At 41.5% G+C, this 27,214-nt stretch overlaps 1 protein-coding gene across 1 annotated transcript in view; it reads right to left on the bottom strand.

Moving 5' to 3' along the window:
* Positions 1-27,214, bottom strand: part of PARD3 (par-3 family cell polarity regulator) — a 798,354-nt gene that overhangs the window by 293,605 nt on the left and 477,535 nt on the right. Inside the window, exons 10-11 of the mRNA XM_084859201.1 lie at positions 15,717-15,856; positions 5,620-5,748 (exon numbers count right to left, since the gene is read on the bottom strand). Coding sequence (XP_084715327.1) covers positions 5,620-5,748; positions 15,717-15,856 — 269 coding nt within the window. The remainder of the gene's footprint in view (positions 1-5,619; positions 5,749-15,716; positions 15,857-27,214) is intronic.

Genomic DNA, 27,214 nt, shown 5'->3' on the forward strand with positions numbered 1-27,214 from the left:
GCTATGCCGTGCAGGGCCACCCAAGACGGACAGGTCATGGCAGAGAGTTCTGACAAAATGTGGTCCACTGGAGAAGGAAATGGCAACCCACTCCAGTATTCTTGCCAAGAAAACCCCATGGAACGTATCACAAGGCTAAAAGAGATGACGCCGGAAGATGAGCCCCTCAGGTCGGAAGGTGTCCAATATGCTACTGGGGAAGAGCAGAGGGTATTTCCAAGTAGCGCCAGAAAGAGTGAAGCAGCTGGGCCAAACCCGAAAGGACACTCAGCTGTGGATGTGTCTGGCGGTGAAAAGAAAATCCGATGCTGTAAAGAACAATACTGTTTAGGAACCTGGAATGTCAGATCAATGAATCAAGGTAAGCTGGAGGTGGTCAAACATGAGATGGCAAGATTGAACATCGACATCTTGGGAATCAGCGAACTAAAATGGACAGGCATGGGCGAATTTAATTCAGGTGACCATCATATCTACTATTGTGGCCAAGAATCCCTTAGAAGAAATGGAGTAGCACTCATAGTCAACAAAAGGGTGGGAAAAGCAGTACTGGGGTACAATCTTAAAAATGATAGAATGATCTCAGTACGAATCCAAGGCAAACCATTCAACATCACAGTAATTCAAGTCTATGCCCCAACCACTGAGGCCGAAGAAGCTGAGGTTGATCGGTTCTATGAAGACCTACAACACCTTCTAGAACTAACACCAAAAAAAGATGTCCTCTTCATCATAGGGGATTGGAATGCTAAAGTAGGAAGTCAAGAAATCACCAGGATAACAGGCAGGCATGGCCTTGGTGTACAAAATGAAGCAGGACAAAAGCTAATAGAGTTTTGCCAAGAGAACATGCTGATCATAGCAAACACTCTTTTCCAACAGCACAAGAGGCGACTCTACACATGGACGTCACCAGATGGTCAATATCGAAATCAGATTGATTATGTCCTTTGCAGCCAAAGATGGAGAAGCTCCATACAGTCAGTAAAAACAAGACCTGGAGCTGACTGTGGCTCAGATCATGAGCTGCTTCTTGCAAAATTTCGGCTTAAATTGAAGAACGTCGGGAAAACCACTAAACCGTTCAGGTATGACCTAAATCATATCCCTGATGAATATACAGTGGAGGTGAGGAATAGATTTCAGGGATTAGACCTGATAGACAGAGTGCCTGAGGAACTATGGACGGAGGTTCGTAACATTGTTCAGGAGGCAGCAACGAAATCCGTCCCAAAGAAAAAGAAATGCAAGAAAGCCAAGTGGCTGTCTGATGAGGCTTTACAAGTAGCTCACGAAAGAAGGGAAGCGAAAAGCAAGGGAGAAAGGGGAAGATATATCCAACTGAATGCAGAGTTCCAGAGAATAGCAAGGAGAGACCAGAAGGCCTTCTTAAATGAACAATGCAAAGAAATCGAGGAAAACAACAGAATGGGAAAGACTAGAGATCTCTTCAAGAAAATTGGAGATCTCAAGGGAACGTTTTGTGCAAAGACGGGCATGATAAAGGACAAAGAAGGCAGAGACCTAACAGAAGCAGATGAGATTAAGAAGAGGTGGCAAGAATACACAGAAGAACTATACAGGAAAGATCTGAATGTCCCTGATAACCATGATAGTGCGGTCACTGAACTTGAGCCGGACATCCTCGAGAGTGAAGTCAAGTGGGCCTTAGGAAGCATTAGTAACAACAAAGCTAGTGGAGATGACAGTATTCCAGCCGAGCTATTTAAAATCCTAAAAGATGATGCTGTTAAAGTGCTGCATTCAATATGCCAACAAATCTGGAACACTCAACAGTGGCCACAAGACTGGAAAAGGTCAGTTTACATTCCAATTCCAAAGAAGGGCAACGCCAAAGAGTGTTCAAACTACCGCACAATTGCACTCATTTCACATGCCAGCAAGGTGATGCTCAAAATCCTACAAGCTAGGCTTCAGCAGTATGCGAACCGAGAACTACCGGAAGTACAAGCTGGGTTTAGAAGAGGCAGAGGAACTAGAGATCAAATCGCCAACATTCGCTGCATCATGGAGAAAGCAAGAGAATTCCAGAAAAACGTCTATTTCTGCTTCATTGACTACGCTAAAGCCTTTGATTGTGTGGATCACAACAAACTGTGGTAAATTCTTAAAGTGATGGGAGTACCAGACCACCTTACCTGTCTCCTGAGAAACCTGTACGAGGGTCAAGAAGCAACAGTAAGAACCAGAGATGGAACAACTGATTGGTTCAAAATTGGGAAAGGAGTACGACAAGGCTGCATATTGTCACCCTGCTTATTTAACTTATATGCAGAGTACATCATGAGAAACGCCGGATTGGATGAATCAGAGGTCGGAATTAAGATTGCCGGGAGAATTATCAACAACCTCCGATATGCAGTCGATAACACCCTAATGGCAGAAAGCGAAGAGGATCTCAAGAGCCTCTTGTTGAGGGTGAAAGAGGAGAGTGCAAAAGCTGGTTTGAAACTCAACATTAAAAAAACTAAGATCATGTCATCTGGCCCTATCACTTCCTGGCATATAGAAGGGGAAGAAATGGAAGCAGTGACAGATTTTACTTTCTTGGGCTCCAAGATCACCGCAGATGGTGACTGTAGCCATGAAATTAAAAGACGCTTGCTCCTTGGGAGGAAAGCTATGGCAAACCTAGACAGCATAGTAAGAAGCAGAGACATCACCTTGCCGACAAAGGTCCGTCTAATCAAAGCTATGGTTTTCCCAGTAGTAATGTATGGCTGTGAGAGCTGGACTATAAGGAAGGCTGAGCGCCGAAGAATTGATGCTTTCGAACTGTGGTGCTGGAGAAGACTCTTACGAGTCCCCTGGACTGCAAGGAGGTCAAATCAGTCCATCCTAAAGGAAATCAACCCTGAGTGCTCATTGGAAGGACAGATAATGAAGCTGAAGCTCCAATATTTTGGCCACCTAATGCGAAGAGAAAACTCCCTGGAAAAGACCCTGATGCTGGGAAAGACTGAAGGCAAAAGGAGAAGGGGACGGCAGAGGATGAGATGGCTAGATAGCATCACGGATGCAATGAATACGAACTTGAGCATGCTCCGGGAAAGAGCGCAGGACAGGAAGGCCTGGCGTGCTATGGTCCATGGGGTCACGAAGAGTCGGACACGACTGAACGACTGAACAACAACAACAACATAAGGCTGATTGTTCTATATTCGGAGCATTCTTTAATGTTTTCTTTCTTGGGCAATACTATGAACATTGATTTAAGCCATTCTTTTGGTATGATACCATTTTAATAGATAGTATTATATAAATGTACCAAGAGTTGCATTTTATCCCCTTCAATTAACTTGAGTAGTTCAATTGGTATCCCATCACGACCAACATGATTTTTCCTTTGTATTCGTTACAGCATATTCTACCTCCTCACACATAATAGTCCATGTCTAACTCCATCCTCTTTATTCAACTCTGGTCTCATATCATCAAATAATTTCTTAATGTATTCTTCCCAACTCTTGAATTTTTGTGATAATTTTACTATAATTGTTCCATGTTTGTCTTTCAGTAAAACAGACTGTTTCTTTTTCCCTAAAGCTGTCACTTCTTTCACTTTTTTATGTAACTCAAATGTGTCATGCTTGCTTTCTAGTTCTTCTATTTCTTTATATCTGTCTACCATAAATTTCTCTTTTGCTTCTATGATCTTATACTTTATTATTTTATGTATATCGTTATATTTTATCATGTCACATCCCCTATATTTTCTTCTTTCTTCCATCAAGGCCAGGATCTCAGAGGTCATCCACTTTTGCTTTCCTTTAAATCTGTTCTTTTTTAAGTTGGTCCCACTTGCTTTCAATACAGCTTCTTTTATTTTATTCCACCTTTCGTTGATATTTAAGTGGGTTTCATTGTTGCTCTTAATATTTTGTAAATTCTCCTTTATTTTTCTCTTCACCTCTTCTTTTATTTCAGTATTTCTAAGCATATCAATATTTAAGCTTTGTGTTATTTTCTTTCTTAATTTCTTTAACCTTATATTAAAAACTGCAACAAGTGGGTTGTGATCCAATTTTACATCACTGTCTGGATATGTTTTTACTGACTTGATGGCATTTCCATGTCTTTTATTAATGATGATAAAATCAATTTGATTTCTGATGATATTCTCTTTTGTATATCTAGGTGCTGTCCATGTATACAGTCTTCTTTTTGGAAGTTTAAACCATGTATTTGTTATAACCAGATCCTTCATTTGACAAAACTCTATCAGCTTTCCCCCCTCTATCATTTCTATTACCTAACCCGTATGCTCCAACATACTCGCCAACTTTTCCTTCTCCTACTTTTGCATTGAAATCTCCTAAAATTATTGTGATTATAGAACTACAGTTGGAAAACAGATATGCCCAGTCCTGCAACCACTGCCAAAACAGAATATACCCCTTTCCCCTCTGCCCAAGGCCAATTCTGGAATTCAGACCCCATCATTCTGCCAATGACATAATTAGGAACATGTTGGGATCTAAATGCCTCCCCTGTGCCCCCATGATTACCCATATTTTCCCCTGCATCATGCCTCACTGACTTCTCCCCTTCCTACTTATTTGGTGGAGATAGAAACGATCAGAAAGTCTCTCTGAGAGGCCTCCATTCTTCCTTCCCTGGTGCTTTGAGATTGCAGAGTGTCAGGGAACCTGTCCTTAGTACAAGTGTCAGGTACAATGAAAAACTACATTTCCCATGATCCTTAGCACCTAGATTGCTAGCATTCAAGGTACCAGGAAGAGATGGAGAGATATTTAGAAGAACTTTGAAAGCGTTCTTGAAAGAGGGGGCAGGGGGCAGGTGGAATGCTGTTTGATTTGTAGTACAGATAGACAAGTCTGAATTCCTAGGCAGATAACATGAACTTCAGTGACATTGCTGCCTGAAGCTCTGAAGCAGATAGATAGACTGATGAGTCTGGCCCTGAAAGGACAACTTCATATGTTCAACATCTGGTGCATCCACAGCCTGCCTTTTAGTAATAAAAACTTACCTTGTACAATTATTGTGGAAACGTTTGTGCCCACTTTGTGGAACACTTAGTCTAAATACAATTGTTTTATTGCACTTATATTATACAAAATGCATTCTCCGAATCACCTTGCTAAATTAATAGCGGTGGGGTGTCTTTGCCACATGGGGATAACTATTGTATTAAAAACATCGTTTTTGCTCTTACAAATTTCACTTTTCCAAACAACAACATTCATACATCCTGTTCTGGATTAATTTTAAATGTTCTGTGAGATTGAGAGAGAGAGAGAGAGAGAGAATGTTCATGTAATATGACAAACAACAAGCTTTCCAACAGGGACACATGAATGCAGAAGATAGTGAATAATCCAGTTGTCTGCAGGAACCGAAGCATGGTCCATGCAACAGCTCATAATTTGCATTTGCTGTCACCCATGATTTGAAAACATTAGTTCACATATTAATGTGCAAATCCAATTCAGAGACCACTGCTAAAAGGAAATGTCTACAGAAAATAAACTCTGTTCCTGGCCACACATGTGTAACAGGAGGTTTTCATATTATTTGCACAGATTTATCTAAAAATGTCATAGCCACTTAAAAAAATTAAAATAAAATACACACCAGTTCCCTTGGATGGAATGCTTCTTCCTGGCGGAAAATGAGAAGGCTTACTGTGCCTCCCATCTTGGTGCTTCTCAGCAGGGAGACAACTTCTTCTTGGGTTTTTCCTGTTAAATCCACTCCATTTACCTATGATAGAGAAAAGATCATAAATTGTCCTGTCCACAACAATGAAGGATTGCTGTGGCAGATCAGCTAGAAATAGGCAATAACTTTCATTTGAGCAAGAATCCTTGCCTGTGTTTGAGGTGGCAGTCCTAGGTTCACTTTATTTAAGAGTCAGTCATCCCACTGAAAAGTGTGACTTACTTCTGAGTAAACTTCGGCAGGAGCAGGCTGCACCTGAAATCAATTACTCTCATGGGGCTGTGCTTCTCTAGCTGCCTAGCTGACTCAGCAAATAGAAAAATGCCTGTGTCTGATTGCTTTGGTTATAATTCCAAAATGTTTAGCTACAGAAAGAAGGAAACTCGTGTTAAAGAGGTAATTACTGACATTCTCTTGTGGGCTCTCTTGTATCATTTCTACTGCTATGTCTATACCATTTTCTTTGCACAGACTGGCAAGTAGTTATTTGCTTGCTTCCTGTGCTAAGTAAAAATGGTCTCTAAAAGGAGCTAGACACTGGCTTCAGAGAGAACACAGATTCAGGGTGCTTCCAGGAGGACAGCTCCTAGCACTACCAATCAAAAGGAACTGTGCAGCTATTCTGTGTTTTCCTGTCCTTCAATCTGGGAAAATTCAGTGTTTAAGGCAGGGCGAGTGCACAGTAAAATCCCCATCTTAGGGATGAGTGAATCTATCTGTTTCATTTTCTCCCACATTCTTTTTTTTTTTTTTTAATCTCAGGTTCTTTCTCTCTCAGATATGAAGAACTTTGCAGGTTTGGGTAAATTCTTGTCCAAAATGAACTGAAACTAAATTCTCACTCATCTAAACCAGCCGAGTTCAATAGGTAGAGCTATTCCCAGCATGGGGAGAACCATGATATACCTGCCTGCCATACAGCTGTTAAAATGAGGAGCCTCTCAGGAAAAAGAGATGGCAACCCTATTTCAGCACTACAAAGATGGTTTAATACACAGGGATTCTAGCCCAGACTTTTAAGAGAAAAGCACTTAAAGCTTTGGGCCTGGATGGACAAATCTGTCAGTTTTGCCTTCTCCCACATTCAGACTTTTTAAATCTCAAGTACTATAAATTAGAGCTCTGCTCTTTCAACACCCCCCCCAAAAAATGCTGACACCCATACCTCCCCATCCAGAAGCACTCACAGCATTTCTCCAGGTGAGACGAGTAACTTCTCACTCCATCTGACTAGCTTGTTTCTCAATCTTGAACAAGTGTATCTCAGATTCACCAGATCAAGAGAAAATACAACAGCTAGTCAGATAGAGTGAGAAGAAGTTACTCATCTCAAGCGGTGCTGCACATTGCGCGCCACTTGAGATGAGTAACTTCTTCTCCCTCCATCCGACTAGCTTGTTTCCCAAACTTGAATGGGTGTATCTGAGATTCACCAGATCAAGAGAGAAAACAACTGCTTTAAGGACAGACCCCACTCAGTGATAGATTTGCACATCTTTACCAAGTGTTTAGGGCTTCAAGAATTGATGTATGGGTAGTGGTCCCTGAAACCTCTCTCAGGCCAGACAACACAAATATGGTATTAAAGAATATATATATTTATTGCTCAAACAATCTAAGAGAATAACAGGCTTTAGCTAAAATGAGGCAGATTACAAATATCCCTAAATACACACAAGTTATAATCACTAAAAGTATAATGAAAATAATAGCAAGCATATTGTTAACATAGTAAAACCTAGGTTCCTCTCAATCTAACAGTCAAAATCAAAGTTTCATTAAATAGAAGGCATAGTGGGCAAAGCCAGCCTAAACACCTATGGTGGGTTTCTCGTTCTCCCAGGTCGATGACCTTATCCTTACTTTTGGACCTGGTCATACCACCATTCCCATTGTTCTCAATGTAACCAGGCCTGCCACAGACACCAGTAACACCTAGACGAAGGCATCCCTGCTAAACGTAGCAGCTGGCTTCCTCCAGTACCTAACCAACCCACTTGTGTCAGCCTTCCTTCAATTCCAAGAATACACTCCATTACTCATAGTTATCTTACAACACACACACGGAACTAGTCACATCTACAAAACACAATAAATTCTTATCAGTTCCACACATTACAATGCATATTCTGCTACACAGGCAGCAAGAAAAGGCAAAGCATTGTGGCAACCATGGCTCTGTTCTCTTTATCTCTCAGCATACCTTCCCTCTTACCTACAGGAATTACACAAAGCAAGGACAGTGCCAAAATGCCACTGTGTTTCCCTATTAGCATAGTTTGGGGCTGTAACTATGGTATGCTCATACATTACTATAGTGGTAAACCACCCACTGGTTGAAGTCTCACTGGAGACTTACATTCAGAGGTGGCAGTAAGAGCGTATGAGCAGAGTACTGAAATGAATTGTTTGCTCTTGCCATATTTGTTTTGTTTTTAAAAGAATAATACACACAAGACTTAAAAGTCAGCATTTTATTATAAATTAGAACTCTGCTCTTTCAACAAACCCCCCAAATGCTGGCACCATTCCAAAGGCAACACAGCCACAGAACAGATCTAGATACAGTCACAAACTGGGGCCACCTTAATTTAGAAAACAAAACAAAACACACACTCAGAATCTCCAACTAGTGCCAGATGCCAAGATATCTGTGCTTGTTTGCCTGCAACATTTCAAAGCAAACGAAGGAACATGTGAAGCCTTGGCAGATTTAGTTAGCTGGACTGCGCTATGAATTAAGATACTGAAACTGACCAGGCTCAATAGAAAACATCAGGGGGCTTTTCATATGCAGTGAATATAAAGGGGCAGAATTATGAATGCAAGTTGGTCAGTCCTTAGAAAGGTACAAAATAAGCATGACATAAAAAGCAAAGGCAGTCATGTTGACCATATACTTCGGCTATTGGGCAGTATAGAAATGAATGAATGAATGAATGAATGTCCAAAATCTGCATTAGTGTGATAGCTTTATTAGGCCAACCAAAGGATCACCAGAAATGTGCACATTTTTGATGATCTTTTGGTTGGCCTAATAAAAGGAAACGTGAGTAAATCTAAGTCAGCAGGAGCTAATGGAATGTGCATCATAAAATGCTACAGGAAATGGCTGAAGAAGAAAAAAAACATGTATCTTTGAAAACTCACTGAGGACAAGTGATGTCCCAGGAGACTGGGGGAAGGCAAACATAGATCTCTGTTGTTGCTGCTGCCGCTGAAAAGTGCTGTGAAAGATTCAGAAAATTATATAGAAGCGTTCACCTTGATTTCAGTGTTCAGCTGAAGAACAGCAAAGAGACAGACAATAAGTCCTGCCAGACTAAGCTTATTTCTATCTGGGGGAGGGGGGGGGAGAGAGAGGGGGGGAGGGAGGAGGAGGAGGAGGAGGAGGAGGAAGAAACTGTTCCAGAAGAGGAATGCGGGGGAGGGGGCAGAATCTTCATGTAATAACAGTAATGACAATATTCAGCATTTGTGATTAGAAGCCATGTAGATCAGGAAGAGCTAATACAAAGAAGAACACAACTGATGGATACATTATTATATTAAGTAAATGTTAATGGGCCTATACCAGACTTCGATGAACTGTCAAACTGGCATCCTTCAACAGTCAGTCTGGATCTGGAGTCAGTACTCACAGCTTCACCAGGACTTTAACAAAAATCATTTAGTGGTACTGCCCCTATCAGGGAGATCCCCTTTCCTCTCATCACGGTGGGAATTGTGGCAGTCAGGAAGCCTGACAATTGGAAGGGCTCACCTCTACCTGCACTTGAGTGAAAGACAGAGGAATGGATGCCCATTACATCCCCTTCATGATGGACAGTTACATGTCCTGACTCTTGCCATTACTCAGTTCCCTGCCCCCTCTTCCTCTGTCATAGCCCATCATTTAATGAGCTCAGAACACGTCTTTCCCTCCCTTAGAGAACTCCCTGCCCAAACCTCAGGCTTGGCCCACAACCCAGAAGCCTTCAAGTGTTAACAACTACACCCAAGCTGGACAAGGGCTAAAGAGGGCCATGGAAAAAAGCAGGGGTAGGCAAGCTGTGACCCTCCAGATGTTTTGGGGCTTCTTCACACAGAGCTTTTATCCTGCTACTGAGATTGCTCACTCACAAATGTTTGCAGGCTCTTTAGATGACATCATAAACCTCAAGGGCGTTTCCTGCCCTAAATGACCTTTATTCCATTTTTAAATAGTTCGTAGATAATAAGCTATCAAAATACCCTGCTTGTGTTCCGCTTGAGTTCCTCTGTGAAAAAGGGAAAGCCGCAAGAAGAGGAGCTAGATCAATGAAACATATGGAAGACTCAGATAATGGGAAGAAGGAGGGGGAAAGGGGAGGGGGGAAAGGAAGCATGTGTAAAGGGAGTCCGTTGTGATCCTGCTTTAAAACGGAAGCAGAAAGCCCTGTTTTAAATGCAGGATTTTAGGCTGGTGTAGAGCTGCTTTTGGTCTACTATTCCCATCATCCCTCACCATTAGCTATGCTGGGAGTTGTAAGTCAAAACATCTGGAGGGGTGCATCTTGCCTATCCCTGGAAGAGAGGAAATGCTAGAGATACATGAGGGTTGAGAGAACTATGTATGCTCCCCACAAAAGTAGTTATGTTGTGACATTTCCATCATGAAAGGTTTTTGAGAGTGTAAATGGGCATGCAACAAGAAAACATCAAATACAGAATTTGCCGACTCTGGGCAGGTTCATTCCAACTCTTAAGCTTTCCACGTGCAGTCAATGATGTTGTGAAAGTATCATGAGTTTGTAATGTGACAATACTATTAGGTCACTGCATTAGGAACCATTGTGTGCATTTTTCCCTATAGATCGTAAGGCAAAGTGGAAGACTCTCTAGAGCAGTACAAAATCTATAGTGAAAATACAGAATGTGTGAATGCATTTGCCACTTTATGCTTTAAACCTTCTTAAACAGAACTGTGAGGAAGGAGGCTGCCATTTCTTATCCCTTCTTGGGAATTACTGAAGTAATGGAGCATAAAGGAATTAAAACACAACAAGTGGGTGGCGGGGGGGGTGGTTCCCATGGCATTAATTATGATAATGCTGTTAACCCATACAGCCTTTTAGCATCATGTTCCTCCTCTGCCTCACTTATCAGAAGAGGCATAAATTAGATTGCAAATTAGATAGTTAAGTACACAACTCAGCTATCATGTCTCTATTCGTGTTTAGGCACCGACATCTACAAATATACCAAACAAGAGTTAGGGAGTACCATTCAAGAAAACTATGACTGGTCAGAATGGGCAATACGTTTCTATGATTCTCCATGCCTCATGCTTTGCTGGTGCTTATATATTTAATAGACGTCTGTCTGTAACAAAAGCTGATTTGACACAATATTCCACACAAAATGTGGTGATGCATAAGAAGGAAGTTAGATTACTGTGATAAGTTGTATGTGGAGCTGCCTTCGGAAACTGTCTGGAAAATGCAGTTAGTTTAAAATACAGCTGCTAGGCAGCTAACTGGGACCAGATGTTGGGATCCTATCTTGCCAGTGCTTAAAAAGCTGAAGCTGGTTCATTTCCGGAAACAACTTAAGATGTTGGTGGTTAATTTTAAAGCCCTTTAGACCAAGGCACCTGAAGGATCATGCGTCCCCATATCAACCTCCCCGTACATTGAGATCTTCTTAAAGACCCTCCTCCGGGTACCCCTACCATCTGAAGTCAGGTGCATCATAACACAAGAGAAGGCCTTCTCAGTGGTGGGAACCTGGCTGTGAAATGCTCTCCCCAGGGTGGGCTGCCTGGCCCATACCTTATTTTTCTGGTGCCAGGCATGCCCCTCTGGATTGCATTTCCTTTTTCCAAGATGTACAGCCAATCAAATTACAACTGTATAGCCAATCAAATTCCTGAGTGGTAGACCATAAAAAGGAAGAAAAAACAAAACAAAATACAGAGTTAAATGAAATTATGCTAATAAAACTGTAGTTGGTTAGTCAGGAAAGGCTTGTTTAAATGAAAATGTCTTTAGCAGAAACTGAAACAACATCAGTGTCAGGTTTCCTTTAGCCCACACTTTATTTCAACAAATAAATACAGATGAGAAGCTTCAGTCTACAGCTTTTAATCCATTACTTCACAGGGTCATGCAGATGCAAATTCTCAGTGACTCTCAGTTTACAAAGGAATGCCTTCAGGGGATTCAAAAGGAAGTTACGAGAGTTTGAAGAGGAAGGCAGTCTCACTAGCCTAACTGAAGGCGGGGGAGGTCCCTCTCTCTCGTGAGGCCTCTAAGCACAGCTTTTCACACAAGGCCAATCGGGTAGACCGTTTAAGTTCTGCCCCTGCCTTCTCTCTCTTTGCTCTGCACCTGGCATCTATTAGGTCAGACTCCCCAAACCCTGCCTCTTCCTGTTTGCTGCCTCTCATGGTGTGTGTGTGTGTGTGTGTGTGTGTGTGTGTGTGTGTGAAAAGGGACCCTCATCCAAAGCCAGCTGGATGTTTGTAACCTGAGAAGCCAGCCCAGTCGTGTCTGGACTAGCCTGGGAAAACACCTCCCCCATGTCTGGCAGTTCTCCTTCAGAATCTGAACTGCTATCCTACTCCCTGCACTCAGAAACACCCCTGACAATCGGTGCCTGCCTGATATCAACATGCAGGGAGTTCCATAGAGAGGGAGCCAATACACTGAAGGCTCTAGTACAAGTGGACTCCAAAGGGTCTGCAGGTCCATGCAGAAGCACCAGGAGTGCCTCAGTGTCCAGGCAGGCTGGTAAGGGAAAAGGCACTCTCTCAGATATCCTAGTCCCAAGTTGTTCAGGGCTTTATAAAACAATAACAAAACCTTAAACCTGGCCCGATAACAAATAGGCAGCCAGTAAAAATGTTACGCACTGAAAAGGGGCAGCTCCTGACAACAGTCAAGCTGTAGCATTCCTCACTAGCAGCAGCTTCCAGACCAACCTTAAGGGCAGTCTGACAGACAGCATGTTGCAGCAATCCACTCTTAAGGTTACTAGCGCCCGTACTAATATGGTGTTAAGCAATATGGGAAAAATCTTTTTGAAGGGCAGGGTATAAATATTTTAAGAAAGAAAGATGCCAAATGCTCCAAATTGAAAACTCTGGGCCTAGATGAAGGCATCTGAATCTGCATCACTCTTACACAGAATCATTCCTGCTGCTGGAATGGAGAAGTGAACCATACGATGGGACACAATAGCAAATGTTTTTGTCCTTTTAAGCAGACAATGACCTATTAGCAAACAAACATGCAGCAGTAATGCTAGCTGGTTTCAAATCTCAGTGAAAGGGGTACTTAACACTGCATTAAGCAGTTAAAGGTAGTACCAACATATCATTAAAATACAGGTAAGGTGGGAGATAGAGTTCCCTCCCAGAGAGTGGAGAACCAATGACCACCACAGCCCACAGCAGATCTCGTAAACTACAGTAAAAGAGAGAACCAGTGGGCCAGTTCGCATGACATGACAGCACATCGTGGGTGAATTTACATGTGAGCAGCTCAAGTGTCTGCCAGCCGCCATTATGAATACGCAAGCCATGCCCAGGAGTTGCTGTGGCTTATCATGTCATCCAAACCTGGGGAGCAAGGGTTATTTGAGGGTTAAACAACCCTTGCATAACCCACAGTCTGTTTTAGGGTTATTAACCCACAGTGAACTGTCGTGTTGCCTGAACCAGGTCTGTGTGACATCTGAGCCAGCCCAGAATAATCACTTTTGTAACAGAGTTCTCCAAAACAGGTAAACTATTTTGGAAATGGAAAAGATTACATAAAGAATTAATATTTCCAGTTAGCTAGATGATAGAGAGAGAGACAGACAAATGGGGTTGAAGAAATGAGTGAAATTTACACCACTGATGAATTTGTCCTTAAAATATGCACTGAAAGTGCTGGCCAAGCTCAATAAAATTAGTAACTGGATGTGAATCAAAGAACTGAAACAATTATGATCTCATCTCCCAAGATCTGAGAAAGAGTTATTTTACAGATCAATGGGAAGTAACGTATTTCGTATTAACCAATGAGCACCTCTCCCTACTTGCTCTGCTCATTGTTTACTTTCTTTTTCTATTGCTCATTTCTAGATTGCAATTTCTGATCTGCACATTTCAACAGAATTGCCAATATGCTCCTCTTTGTTTTGACTGCATATGTATTTCCCCAAGGAAAGCTTGGAAGGAGTAAAAACGGAGCACAATTCACTAAATGAAAGGTAGAAACATTACAAAGAATGTTGTAAATACCTTAAACCAAACTATTAAAAAACTTGTTAAATTCAAAAATAATCTTGAAAGAAATCCAGTCATATTTAATATAAGTGCGTAACCTTAATAATCATAATAAATATATGTCCCCTTTATAGCAATCTCATATAATAAAGATAACATTAAGGATAACATCCTACAGCCTTACATTTCCCCCCACGTCAATTCTGTTAGGAGAAATTAAGAGATCTCTATTTTTTTTATCTTTTGACAGGCCTTTAAGAAGAGCCATGCTGGGTTGGACCAAGGTCCATATAGTCCAGCATTCTATTCACACAGTGGCCAACCAGCTGCCCCAATGGGGAACCCACAAACAGGACATGAGTGCAACAGTACCCTCCCACCCATGTTCCCCAGCAACTGGTATACACAGGCATACTGCCTCAGATACTGAAGGTAGCATATAACCTTCAGAACTAATAACGTTATCAGCCATGAATTCACACAATCCCCTTTTAAAGCCATCCAAATTGGTGGCCATTATGACATTTTGTGGAAGTGAATTCCAAAGTTTAACTATGCACTGTGTGAATAAGAACTTCCTTTTATCTGCCCTGAATCTCCCACCAATCAGCTTAATGGGATGACCCTGGGTTTTAGTATTATGAGAGAGGGAGAAAAATATCTCCCTATCCACTTTCTCCATACACGCACACCTCTATCATGTCTCCCCTTACTCACCTCTCTTCTAAGCTAAACAATCCCAGATGTTGTAACTTTTCTTCATAGGGGAGTTGCTCCAACCCCTTGATCATTTTAGTTGCCCTTTTCTGCACTCTTTTTGAAGGCCTTTTTTTTAGCTGTGGTGACCAGGACATCTCAGCTATTATTAGCTATACTCACTCAATCAAGTCATTACAATCAGTGCAACCATTTACTTAAGTTGCTAACCACCACAGTGATCTACAGCCATTTCCCACACAACCTCTGTTCCCTAACTTTTGATGCAATGCATATGCACCAGCAGTAAGGGCTCAGCTAGTCCCAAAAGATGTCAAAGGATCTTTATCATCCCAATTCCCCAGTGTACGTACCTGAAACTGCAGCCTGAGAGCTATTTATATGACATCTCCATTTGTGTTACTCTAAAGAACATGCTTTTAAGATGTTATATAGATAGTACCTGAGCACAGGCAAAATTAAGCTGGATTACGTCACTAGGAATGTATTTTTCTGAAAAGGTTGCAATAAACCCGACTCTCTCTTCTTCATTTTGGGCACATTTCCCAGCTATTACTACTACAGCTGTTATTATTATACATTTGCGAACAAGAGCATTAAAAAAAAAACATTATGTGAGGAAGACCAAACCACAGAACTGTGCAGACTTTTATTTAAAGAAGGGTCTTATCCGTTATCCCAAATAACTTGTTGTGCCACACTGTACATTTTGTTACTCTATTATAGACATAATAAAAATGAACACATAAAAATGGCTGCTGCATCCAGTTATTCTCTACTGGTCAAAACTGGGCATCCAGCCCAATTCTAAAATAAAAAATCTCTACGTTCAAAATGAGACAGCTGCTTCTTTGCACAGTAAGTGACGTTACTGCCTGGAATACTGGTGTTTATTAATACAGTTATTCAGAAAGTGCGAAGATCAGAAGACAATGCCCTAGGAAACAGGTTGCAGAATGGTAGAAAATGCACTGAAATGCTATGCAATTCATATGAAAGTAAGCTGTCTGCCAAAAGGACATGTAGAACTCCCAACAGCCCTGCAACATTTCATCACCTCAATGAGCCGGTCTCCGGCCTTTAATCTTCCATCTTGAATAGCTGCACCTCTTGGAAGGATGTTTTTCACATAAATTGGAGCTGAGCCACCAATAGGAACATCTCTTGAAGTGATGCTAAATCCTAGGCCTTCGGTACCTGCATAAGTGATTTAAAAGTGCGGTAAGTTTCTTGTGCTTGCCTGTAAATGACTTCTTATAGAACTTTTTATTTACATCCAATCACCCACACAAACTCCCTTTCTCTCTCTCTCTCTCTCTCCCCCCTCCCCATATTTCACAATATATGGAAGAAACATTGTATCGCCACTAAATCCATCACTACAAATAAGTTAACATTTAAATCACACACACACAAATATTGAGATCCCCAAACCTTAACTGGATACACACATCCATTTTCTTGTAAAGCTTTATTCTTTGACTCTCAAAGCCCCAACCTCTAAATTTATTACTTGGCGGGGGGGAAGAAAACAGAATGACAGAATAAAAAAGAATGAGCAGACCTAGAATAAAATTACTGTTGTTTCTTTTCCCAGTAACAGCTTATTAGTTCAGTCCTGGCAGTAGTACCCAGATGGTACTTTCCACACTTAACTGGCTGTCCTCAGCACTGGTAACTATAGCAGGTCGCCTATCCACCAATGGATCTGAAGCTGTTTTGGTTATGCTCATCATTTTCTTCCAGTCCTTTATCCGGTGGGTGGTTGGTTGGTTGGTTATTAATTATTTAATTAATTACATTTCTATATCACCCCATAGCCAAAGCTCTCTGGGCAGTTTACAAGGGTACAACATTAAAAGTGCAATATGAAAAATTTTAAATACAAAAAAACACAAACAGACACTTTTATTACTTCCTGTTTTATACTTAGATATAGATCCTCAGGTACAAAACACAGAGAAAAGCAATCTAACAAAATGCCCCCCTCCCCGACATTTGATTCAAAGTTTACATATTGTACATGGGTACAGGTAATAAATACCTATCATCAAACCTGATAAGCATGAACAGGTAAAATTCAGAGCACCCCTTTGGAAGTGGAGAGTAGAGGGTAGGGCCTATCCTTTCCTAATCAATGCTTCTAAGATTTGAGAGATGAACAGTATTTAACATGCACAGACTTTTCAAATCTGATGAAAAGCTCACAAGCATGCATGAGCCAATGGAGATTCCCCCCTCCCTTTTTTTTAATGCCCATGAAGGGAGGCAGGAGGGGATTTGAGGAAGCAAATGGCTGTGTGGGGGTGGGGTGGAGGTTTAATCCTCCCTCCCAATGTGGGCTGCTCCCTGTCCAAATCGGGGCTGTACACACATTTGAATAAGAAAACAAGACAGGCTTCAGCTACTCACTACATAATTAACATAATATATAGTTTGACCATTACACACACACTATGGATTTGAATGTGGGGACCTTTAAAACAGTGCATCTTTTTGAATCCTGTTGAATGCAGAGGCTGTTATATTACAAATAATCTTGCCTTTTTCAAAGGAAGGCAGGTTACAGGGTCTGACTCCAGAGAGAAGATAGTGAGAAAAATATAGCAATCAGAAATATGACAACTAGACAGTACAGCAATTCTCGCTGTAATCAAAATCATAAAAGTTTCATATCTTATCCTATTAATTTCTAAAACGAACATAACACTGAGAGCAGCAATTTTGGTGTTCCCCTCTTTTCCTTTCAAATCTGACTATGACAACTACTGCATTATAGCCCATAGCAATGGCTGTATCATTCTCAAAAGGCATGTCATTGTCAGCTATTTAGTGTCAGGTGCTGCTTTTCTGCTCCCTGTATCATTGCGGCTGCTGGCTGGATGAAGGAATTGAAGCCACAGCTCCAAATCCTCCTTGGCCTGGCGATCGAATGATCACAGAAATTTGATCCCATGCCGCTGCCTCCTATAACGGTCTCAGGACTGTTGCATTGCCATAGTCCAGTCTCCCCCAGCCTGGTGGTTTGGACTACAACTCCCATCAGCCCCAGCCAGCATGGCCAATTGTCAGTGATGATGGGAGTTGTAGTCCAAAACATTAGTAGGTTGTTTTATTAACAAATACATATTTAGGGAAGGCTGCCTTATTCTAACTAACTGATCACTGGATGGAGAGGCCAACAGGACCTCCTGTCGGAAGCTGCTTTATACTTGGTCTGCCTAGCTTAGTACTGTCTACACTGACTGACAGCAGTTCTCCAGGGTTTCAGGCACGAGTCTTTCCCTGCCCTGGAGGTACCAGGGAATGAACCAGAGTCATGAGCTCTGCAAATGAGCTACAGCCCTTCCCCCAGCTACCTATGTACCAGCCACCTACCTGGGACTGTCAGAACTGCTCACTGCCTGCCTATCTGCTCCAGGTACTTACCAGATCTTTGACTTGAACACCTGACATTCAGTATAAGACCCTATATGGTTAAATTATACACATTTGTAGAAGGCAGGGTCTTTTGGATGTCATTAGCTGCGACAGCTACATGAAGTTCCCAAGTTCTGATGCAGTACGTTATGAATATTGGGGCAAAACTAAATGTTCCTTTAAGCACACATAATGGGACTATGCACAATATTTTTATTTACTCTCCTGCAAGTGTGCACAGCACTGATTTGGATCAGGACTGTGTTGCTCCAGGAGAGAGGGGTTTAAGCTCTCCCACAAGGGGCGGAATTTTGAGATGAAGGGGTGGGAGGCAGAAAAGCTTAAACCCTCCTCTCCCAAAGCACCTCAGTCCGGATCTGAATGGAGGGGAGAGTAAATAATAAATAAATACTCTAGGAGAGTATAAATAAATACTCTAGGAGAGTAAATAAATAAATAAAAGTAGCATGCATAGGTCCAGTAGGCAGGATTAAAGGTATGTTTAGTTTGGCCCTCAGTTGCTGGGGGTGGAAGGTGACGGGGACAGCAGGGGAGAGCTATTACTTCCATGCCTTGAGACCCCCAGTTGGTCCCTTTGAGAAACAACATGCTGCAGCAGATAGACTTTTAACTCTGATCCAGCAGGACTCTTCTATTTTTATAAGTTCACTAAACTGCACATTCCTTCCCCATGCTTTTTAAAAATCTGTTTAATCACAGTCCAGCCTCTCCTCACAGTATTTGGGGTAATTCGTTATTCTCAAAATCCGAAACAAAAAATCTATTTCATAAATTTGGTAGCCTGTTTGTCTCCCGATCAGTTTCACACCTTTTAAAATTGTTTCCTGACTACATAATTGAGTTTATTATTCATATTCCATAAATTTGGGCCCCGCTGGCAAGAAACATTTGCGCTATCCAAGTGCTTGGGCTGACACTTTATTTTTCCCTGCTGTTTGCAGATGCTGAGTTTATTCAATTTTAAAGGAAGAAAAATAGAAAAAAATATTTATATGTCCTTGGTGAAAACATATGGCTAGCCCTAATGTTACTTCTTCGTCAGCTTGTGCTAGTGTATATGAATTAATGTACAGAAAGAGAGTGAGTGTATAAACTATTAAGAAAAGTGAGACATGGAAAGACTGAAAGGATGTAACAGAAAAGGCAGGTCATCATTCATGACTACAAGAGTAATGTTTTATTGAATTATAGAGTGCTCTACCACCATCAACACACATGGATGCTGAGTACATCTGTATACCTTGTATGGCTCCTTAGAGGACTAACTCTACCGATATCTAATTAGTATCAGACACAACAGACAATAGCCAAAAAGACTAGAGAAAAGAACTGGCAGGTCCCAGTCTATTTAAAAGACCACAAAATGTTAGTAGTTTAAATGTTCGTTTAAAATTTCACTTAAAACTTACCCCACTCATCATCATAGTTCAAGTTTTGAGATCTCTCTCATTAATATTATTTAATGCACCTATTATTTTCGAAGTGTTACACAAATATTAAATGACAGGTCACTCCCTGCCTGCTTGCTCACAGTCTAATAGATCTATCTTATTTATTTGTTACATTTATATCCTGCTTTTCCTCCAAGGAGCCCAGGGTGGCATACATGACCCGCCTCCTCTCCATTTCAACCTCACAACATCTCTGTGCGGTGTGTTAGGCTTTGAGTCACTAACTGACCCAAAGTCACTCAGTGAGCTTTATGGCTGAGTGAGGACTAGGATTCAGGTCTCCTACACTCTAACCACTACACCACACTGGTCTCGTGTAGGTATGATACAAAAGGAAAAGGAATGGGGAGGGAAGAAGAAAGTAAGTGCTGGAGCATCTTAATCTCTTTCCTCCTACATCAGCAACATTAAACAGTGGTACTTAGCATTCATTTTGCACTTGACCCCTAAGTGCTTTAAGAAAGGTGGCCACATGTCCTACTTTACATGGGACAGTCCTCTGTTTGAAGGGTTGTCCTGTCCGTGTCTGGTTTAAAGATAAAGAACTGTAAGAAGAGAAAGCAGCAGGAGGCTTGAAGCTGCCCATCAACATTACCACCTGGACAATAGACTGAGCAAGCACATAGGCCACATGTTCACAGTCTTCCCCACTATGTTGTACTGTATTTCTATTTAAATGACAGTAATCATTTCTAAATTTCTATTTGTATGTATATACATTAGCACATGCAGTTTTATGGAAGTCTGTGTCCTCTTTTTTTGGTGATCCATTTCCTCATTTTTGGTGATGCGTAGGTGGCCAACGTAGCTTAAAGTGTTTCCTGTCCATTATCTTAACAATTTTGTATGGTGAGTCAATATCATCACCAACACACTACAGATGTCACTGCTCAAGTCATCACCAAAGACCCTGTTTTGTGCCTCCCCCAAGCCTGGACAGGTGGGTGACGACATAAAGCGGAGTCTTCTCCATCTCTCTCAAGAGATGGTTTCTTGGCTTTTTTTTAATGCTGCAGTTCAAAGAAGAGGTTAAAATGTTTTTTGTGGGGGCATTAGGGATAACTGATCATTGGTTATTGCCCTTGATAATTCTGTTTTATTGGTGGTCCTGTTTTTGTTACAATAGACTGGTATTTTGTGAATGTTTTTATTGTTGTTTCATTGTGTTTTACCTGGGTTTTAAAAAATTTCTATAAAGCTGCCTCATGTGCGTCCTGTGGGATGAGAAAGTGGGCACATATTTATTCAACTAAGTAAATTAATTGATGGGCTGATCAATGCTGAGAGTGCATTGAGCAAAATACTTTTGCTTAAAGCCTCTCAGTGAATAAGGCTGAGCTGAGAATTTAACCAGAGGCTAATTGTTCATCCTCTTAACCATCATTCTATATCAGCTCTGTAAATCATTATCTCTACATCAGTGATGGAGGGGTGGAGTGAGGAATATGTGAGCAAGTTACACCAGAGATGATGGGCAACTTGAATACATATGAACATAACATAACAACAAACAGAAGAGACAGTTCCCACATATCTGCATCCATGGTACTGCATTTTACAATAATTACCCTGAAGATGATTGACAGACAGACAGACGGGGAAGGGTTTTAGGAACGACAGTGTACAGGTGACTAGATTCCAGTCAACTCCTGTTCCCGTCAAGAACTCTAGATTACAAAATTAGCACATCAGATAGAAGGCTGAACTAGAAGCCTTCTCCCTGACAGGCTAATGTTGCAAGTGCAGGAACGTGTGGGTTATGTTTTGCTTTTAATGTAGGCCAACGTTCAGGCTGCTATCCTATGCACGTTTACCTAGGAGTAAGCCCCACTGAATGCAGTAGGACTTCTGAATAAAAATGCATAAGATTTCATTTGCAAACATGCAACCCACACCTACATTCTGAAGTGCTATAGCCACAGCAGGGCTATACCAGTGGATGAGAAGAGAGTGTCAAGGGCAGGCATGGTCAGGCACCTGTCGAGGGCCCACTCCTCAACAGGGGCCCATTGACAAGAGCCCCCTGGAGTTGCTCCTCCTCTTCATCACTGCAACCTGATTCTTCACCTGCCTCTTGCTTTGGCCCAGACAAAGGAGGTGGTGAGAAGGAACAGCAGTAGATGCTGCTGCCTACTTGCTCACTGCAAGTGGTAGTGATGATGAGAAAGACGATGAGAGACAACAGCAGCTGGTGGCAGTGGTGGTGAGAAGGTAGACTCAGTGAGTGAGGGGGCCCATTGTGGGTGTCTAGCCCCAGGGCCCTCAAAAACCTGGAGATGGCACTGGATGATGGAACTGGATAGCTTTCATCTTATGGTAATATTGATGTGATAACTGGGTGAATTGCCATCTTTATTTTGAAAGGCATACATTTTGTAAATTCTGCTTTAATTTAATTTACAGACTTCATAATAATTTTAAAAAAAACAAAAAAACATAGGACCAGATATGGTCTGAGAGCAAAGGATAAAGCCACCTTACTGAAGCTTAGCCAGAGTCTGGTCAGTGTCTGGATGGGAGACCACCTAGGAAACCATGCATAGCACCTTGAGTTCCATAAAGGAAGAAAGGCAGGATATACAATTACTACACAAATAAATAATAACTATGTTGGAATGAACCCAAAGGCCATCTAAGCTGAGTCTGTGCCCCATGATATTTCTGAATCTGTAGCTCAGCTTTATGGCCAGGCAATGTGTACAATGTTCATTGCTGCTCAGATGCCAATCAATTTTGAAAAACGGGTGCTCACTCAAAGGGCCCCAAAGATCCTCCTCCTCTTCACTTGAACAACCACTGTGCTAATGCCAGAAAGGAACTTTGGACAGTCTTCGTCCATTAACTGATTATTATCTCTCAGTGTCTCCATGTGGGGCAAGTTGGAGTCCATCCAAGTTCTCATCTTCTTTTGACTTAAGTGCTTGCGAACAATAAAAAGTGACACGTTTTTGCAATTAATGTTCTTCGCAGCTTTGTGCCTAATTAATTTTGTTCTTGCTCTCGGTGTTGGGACTTCGAGAGAAGAGAATGTTGGCTCCTAACATTGTGAGAGTACTGTATTGATTGCTTAACACTGAGCAATCCCCTGGCCATCCCCCCTCCCTTTACTCTGGTATTTAGATCAAACGTAACCATTATGGAGAGAGGTCAGCCTGGACTCTGGTCATAGAATATTAATCAGGTTCCAACATTAGTTTCTGTTAACTAAAGGTTTCATTAATATATGCACACTACAGAACATTTCTCACAGTGAAAACTCTCAAAGTATCACCCAATGGGGCACGTTTGTGGGAAAATGAACAGTATTTCAAAAGCTTTAAAGGACTAGACTCATCTCAGTGGGGTATTATTTCTGAACCCAAAAATGAAGTACTGAGAAGCGTAAAACTGTTGGTAGTTTGACTGCAGATAATTGTGGAGAAAATAGCTTATATTTGGACAGAGTAAAAGTCAAGTGATTATTTTTTATCCCAACTGTGCTTGGGACTTCAACGTGCAAGGAAATATGTGTACATTAAAAAAAACCAACACCAATTCTACTCCCTTAGATAATAACTGTATGAAGGCACAATTTGCACCCATGTGGTGTTGTTTTCAGTATTCATATATGAAAGCTAATATTCTCCTTGAGATGGCACCACAGAAAGCTAATAATTCTTCTTATGATGTATTTATTTTCCGAAATAAATAAATAATATTCCCTTTATGATGGCAACACATCCATGTTTGATGCCTATATAAAGAAACCAAAGGAATGGATGATAACTATCATCCATTCAGTTATATGGAAGAGAGTAAAACTATGCATTCAAGAGACACCATGCAGGTAGGCTACCTCTCCCATCCTCCCCCGATAATCCCAGTGCCTGGAATCAAAACAGGTCACCCTACCCAACACACACAGCACAGACATATGCGTGCGCGTGCGCGCACACACACACACATAGGTTGTGTTTACTTTGCTACCAAAAACCAAGCCAACCCTTCTCTGAACATGCTTCATCTAAGTTCTGTTTCAGGGTTACGCTACAGCAGGAATGGAGACTCTGTGGTCCTCCAGATGCTGATGGCTTACAACTGGCATCATCCCTGACCATTGGCCATGCTAGCTGGTGCTGATGGGAGCTGGAATCCAACAACATCTGGAGGGCCACAGCTTCCCTAGCCCTGTGCTATAGTGATGGAATGTGACTGACTGCTGAGACCTGGATATGATAGATTTTTTTAAAAAAAACTAGCTTAGACCAATGGTTATGACAGCATCTCTCTTTGGCAATACTTGGATCAGAGATGGACAACATCATTGTCAAGGTCAACTTTCCCCAAACTTCTCCAAACTTCTCTTATGTATTATTTTATTTTAAAAATGAACTAAGGATTCTCCAAATTCTAACAGGAGCTTGTAGGCAAATAAGCCCAAGGGAGGAGGGTGTCTCCATGATGCAAGTATTCCAGCATGAGCAGGGGTGGACCACTTGTGGCCCTCCAAATGTTGTTGGACTGCAACTCCCATCAGCCCCAGCCAGCATAGCCAATGGTGAAGGATGATGGGACTTACAGCCCAACAACACCTTAAGGGGCACTGGTTGCCCACTCCTGTTTTAGTGGGACCTATATAATAATTAAGGATCCATCATCTTTGAATTCTCATCCACCAGCCAGTAGGCTTTTAATTTGTACAAGAAGTGTAGAACGATGGGGGGTGGGGGGTGGAGGCAACGGGCGGGAATGTCGGAATGACACACAAAAATAGGGCAATGACAGTAAGGAAAAGTTGATGATTATAGGCCATTTGTATCCCTGCTGTTTTTCCCAGTAAGGTGCCATTCTGCTCTGATTTAGTGAATTGTTCATCAAACAGAAATTCTGCTGTGCGATGTGCTTCATTAGGAGTCCATTATACAACCAAAACGATTGAAGGGGTGGAGAGAAAGTAAGCATTGTACTGTCACATGGCTCAAGACTCTGTGTGTTTTTTTTAAATTACACCCTTTTTGAGAGTCCTGAGATGATATGATTTTACGATCCTTTTATATTGGAGATCTGCACCTCCAGAATCTCACATACACAATCACAGTAATTGCATGTGGAAATGACCAGTTAGGAAACTGAACTGGTCATTTGAGAATGAAATTACTGCAGCTGCATATGCAATCAACGTAATTACACAAAGTATCTGCAATGCCTCTTTGCTGAAGCAGTTGAGAGAATCTGGGCCATCTTGTACGATCTCCAGCAAAGGACATGTCCTCTAGGCCTGCAAAGTATTCAGGGACAAGTGGCCCTTTATTCTTTAACCAGTTTACTGGAGAAAAGATTAGCCACCTCTGCTTGAATACTATGGGCAATGTTGTTCTACATTTCCACCACACCACCCAGCAGTACAGCAAGGGCCCAAACAGACATTATTTTAAATGTGTGTCTTGCAGGTGTCTTCTCCCCCCCCCCATTTTTACTGTAGAGTAGGTAGAGGGAGCCCAATCCAGATCTTAAAAGCCCCCAGACCCACCACACTAGGATCCCAATCCAGACCAGGGACCCTGTGCTTACTATAGAGTACAAATGGTGGTGGTGGCGGCGGTGGTGGTGGTGGGGAGACACAGCTATTAGACACACATTTAAAGTAATGTCTGGTTTGGCCCTAAGAAGTCATATGTGGCTACTAGGAGGAGGGCTTTTTCTACTGTGGCACCCCGGCTGTGGAATGAGCTCCCTAGTGAGGTTCGCCTGGCACCTACATTGTATTCCTTTTGGCGCCAGGTTACCTAGTGACCAGGTTACCTAGCCAGAACCTAGTGAGGTTCGCCAGGCGCCAAGACCTTTTTATTTTCCCAGGCATTTTAGCATTTTAGCTTTCTAGACTTTTAGCTTTGCTGTTTTAAATCTGTATTTTAAATTCCTGCACTGCTGCTAGGTTTCATTGTGGTTGTATTGTTATATTGTGGTTTTAATGTTCTACATATTTTAAATTGTTTTATTGTGTGCCGTTTGGTTTTAATTTTTGTGAACCGCCCAGAGAGCTTCGGCTATTGGGTGGTATAGAAATGAAATGAAATGAAATGAATGACTGAATGAATAAATAAATAAATAAAATGCAATATGGAAAAGGGTGAGTAGCCTCTATGGCATTGAGAGTTGAGGAGACAGTTTCCACAGTTCCGCTGCCAAACTGTGAATGGGCAGAAGCTTTTCACCTGGCTATTGGGGGACAGTGGTAAAGTACAGTACATGTTTCCAAACTTCTGACCGTGCCAGTGGAGGCTGGTGGCTCTGATGTTAGTGGGGCAGTGAATCTTCTCTGGGTTTCAGTCAGAACTCTAAAGGAGCTATCCAAGGTGCTCTGTGGGGCCTCTAAACATGGTTGATGCTAATAATCAAGGTGTGCAAACTCACTTCAAACCCTGACCAAACAGGAAAATTGGTTAGTGCTAATGCAGACCTAACACTACCCCGTGGTTAAAGGAAACCACAGCTGGGAGAGGATAATTTTCACGGGAGAAGAGACTGGAAGGGAACCTGAGAAGCCATGGCACTCTCTCCTGCTCCTAACCATGGTTAGAAAGGAGATCGGGAATATTATGTCTGCACTGGACCATTATAGCCAGAAAACATAGGGAAACAATCTCATTGCATTTTGTAAGCTACAATCTATCTGTACAAAATCGTAACACATCAAGGGGCTCTTGTGTGCATGAAACTTGCTGCAGGAATGCAGCTTGGAGTTTATATGAACTACAAAGACTGACTGAAATGCAACCCTTCAGTAATATTAGAACATCAGCAATAACCCCTAAATCTGTATGCTAGACGTTCAAGCCCCGACCTTTAACAAAAGATAAATAGATATCAATTTTCATTTAGAAAAAGCCAACAAACATTCTGCATTGACAGAAGCATATTACTGACCTTCTCTTCTGACTTTATTAAACAGCTAATTTCTATGAAAGATCAGGTTATTTGAAAATGCCAAAACAGCAATAAATATTAAGAAATCATAACAGAAGCAAGTACAATTACTATAGGACTAGCCCACTTTGTCATTTTAGATGACATACTGTAGTTCACGCAGCTGGCAAAAAGAACAGCTTTAATAAGGAAGGGTTCTCTCTTCCAGTGTCTCTTGCTTTTATATCTTAACAGGGGCAATTTGCACACTCTAAATCATTATTCCAAATAGACTGGCTAAATAAGAAGAGAATTTCATGATGATGGCATACGTGTGTGTATGTGCATTAACGCGCCCACAAGGAAATTTTAATCTAATGATGGTAATTGGCAAAATAACTGCTGCCTGTTAGCTGAAAAGAAAGCACATTTGTTAGGTTTCCATAAAGCCCGTCATATTATAATATCCTTCATTAAAAATAATCAAAGACAATCAACATCTCCATTCTACTCATATTTATAATAAACTACTTGGGGGTATACTTAAGCGCTCTGCTTCATTTGTTGCACCACATGCACATTCTCAACATAATCAAATGAGAATCGAGGCACAAGACATGTATCTTTCCATGGTGAACATTAACAAGAAAGATCAAACGGTGAAAAGGAGAATCCTGCTTATTTACATCATAGACACGATGTCACCATGGATAACACATTACAACTACTACGTGGTACAATGCCTGACATTGCAACTAGGATCCCAGGAGTCCCATCA

This window comes from Heloderma suspectum, chromosome 5 (assembly GCF_057233095.1).
Source record: "Heloderma suspectum isolate Gila_16-S chromosome 5, 16-S_ref, whole genome shotgun sequence".
Lineage (NCBI taxonomy): Eukaryota > Metazoa > Chordata > Lepidosauria > Squamata > Helodermatidae > Heloderma > Heloderma suspectum.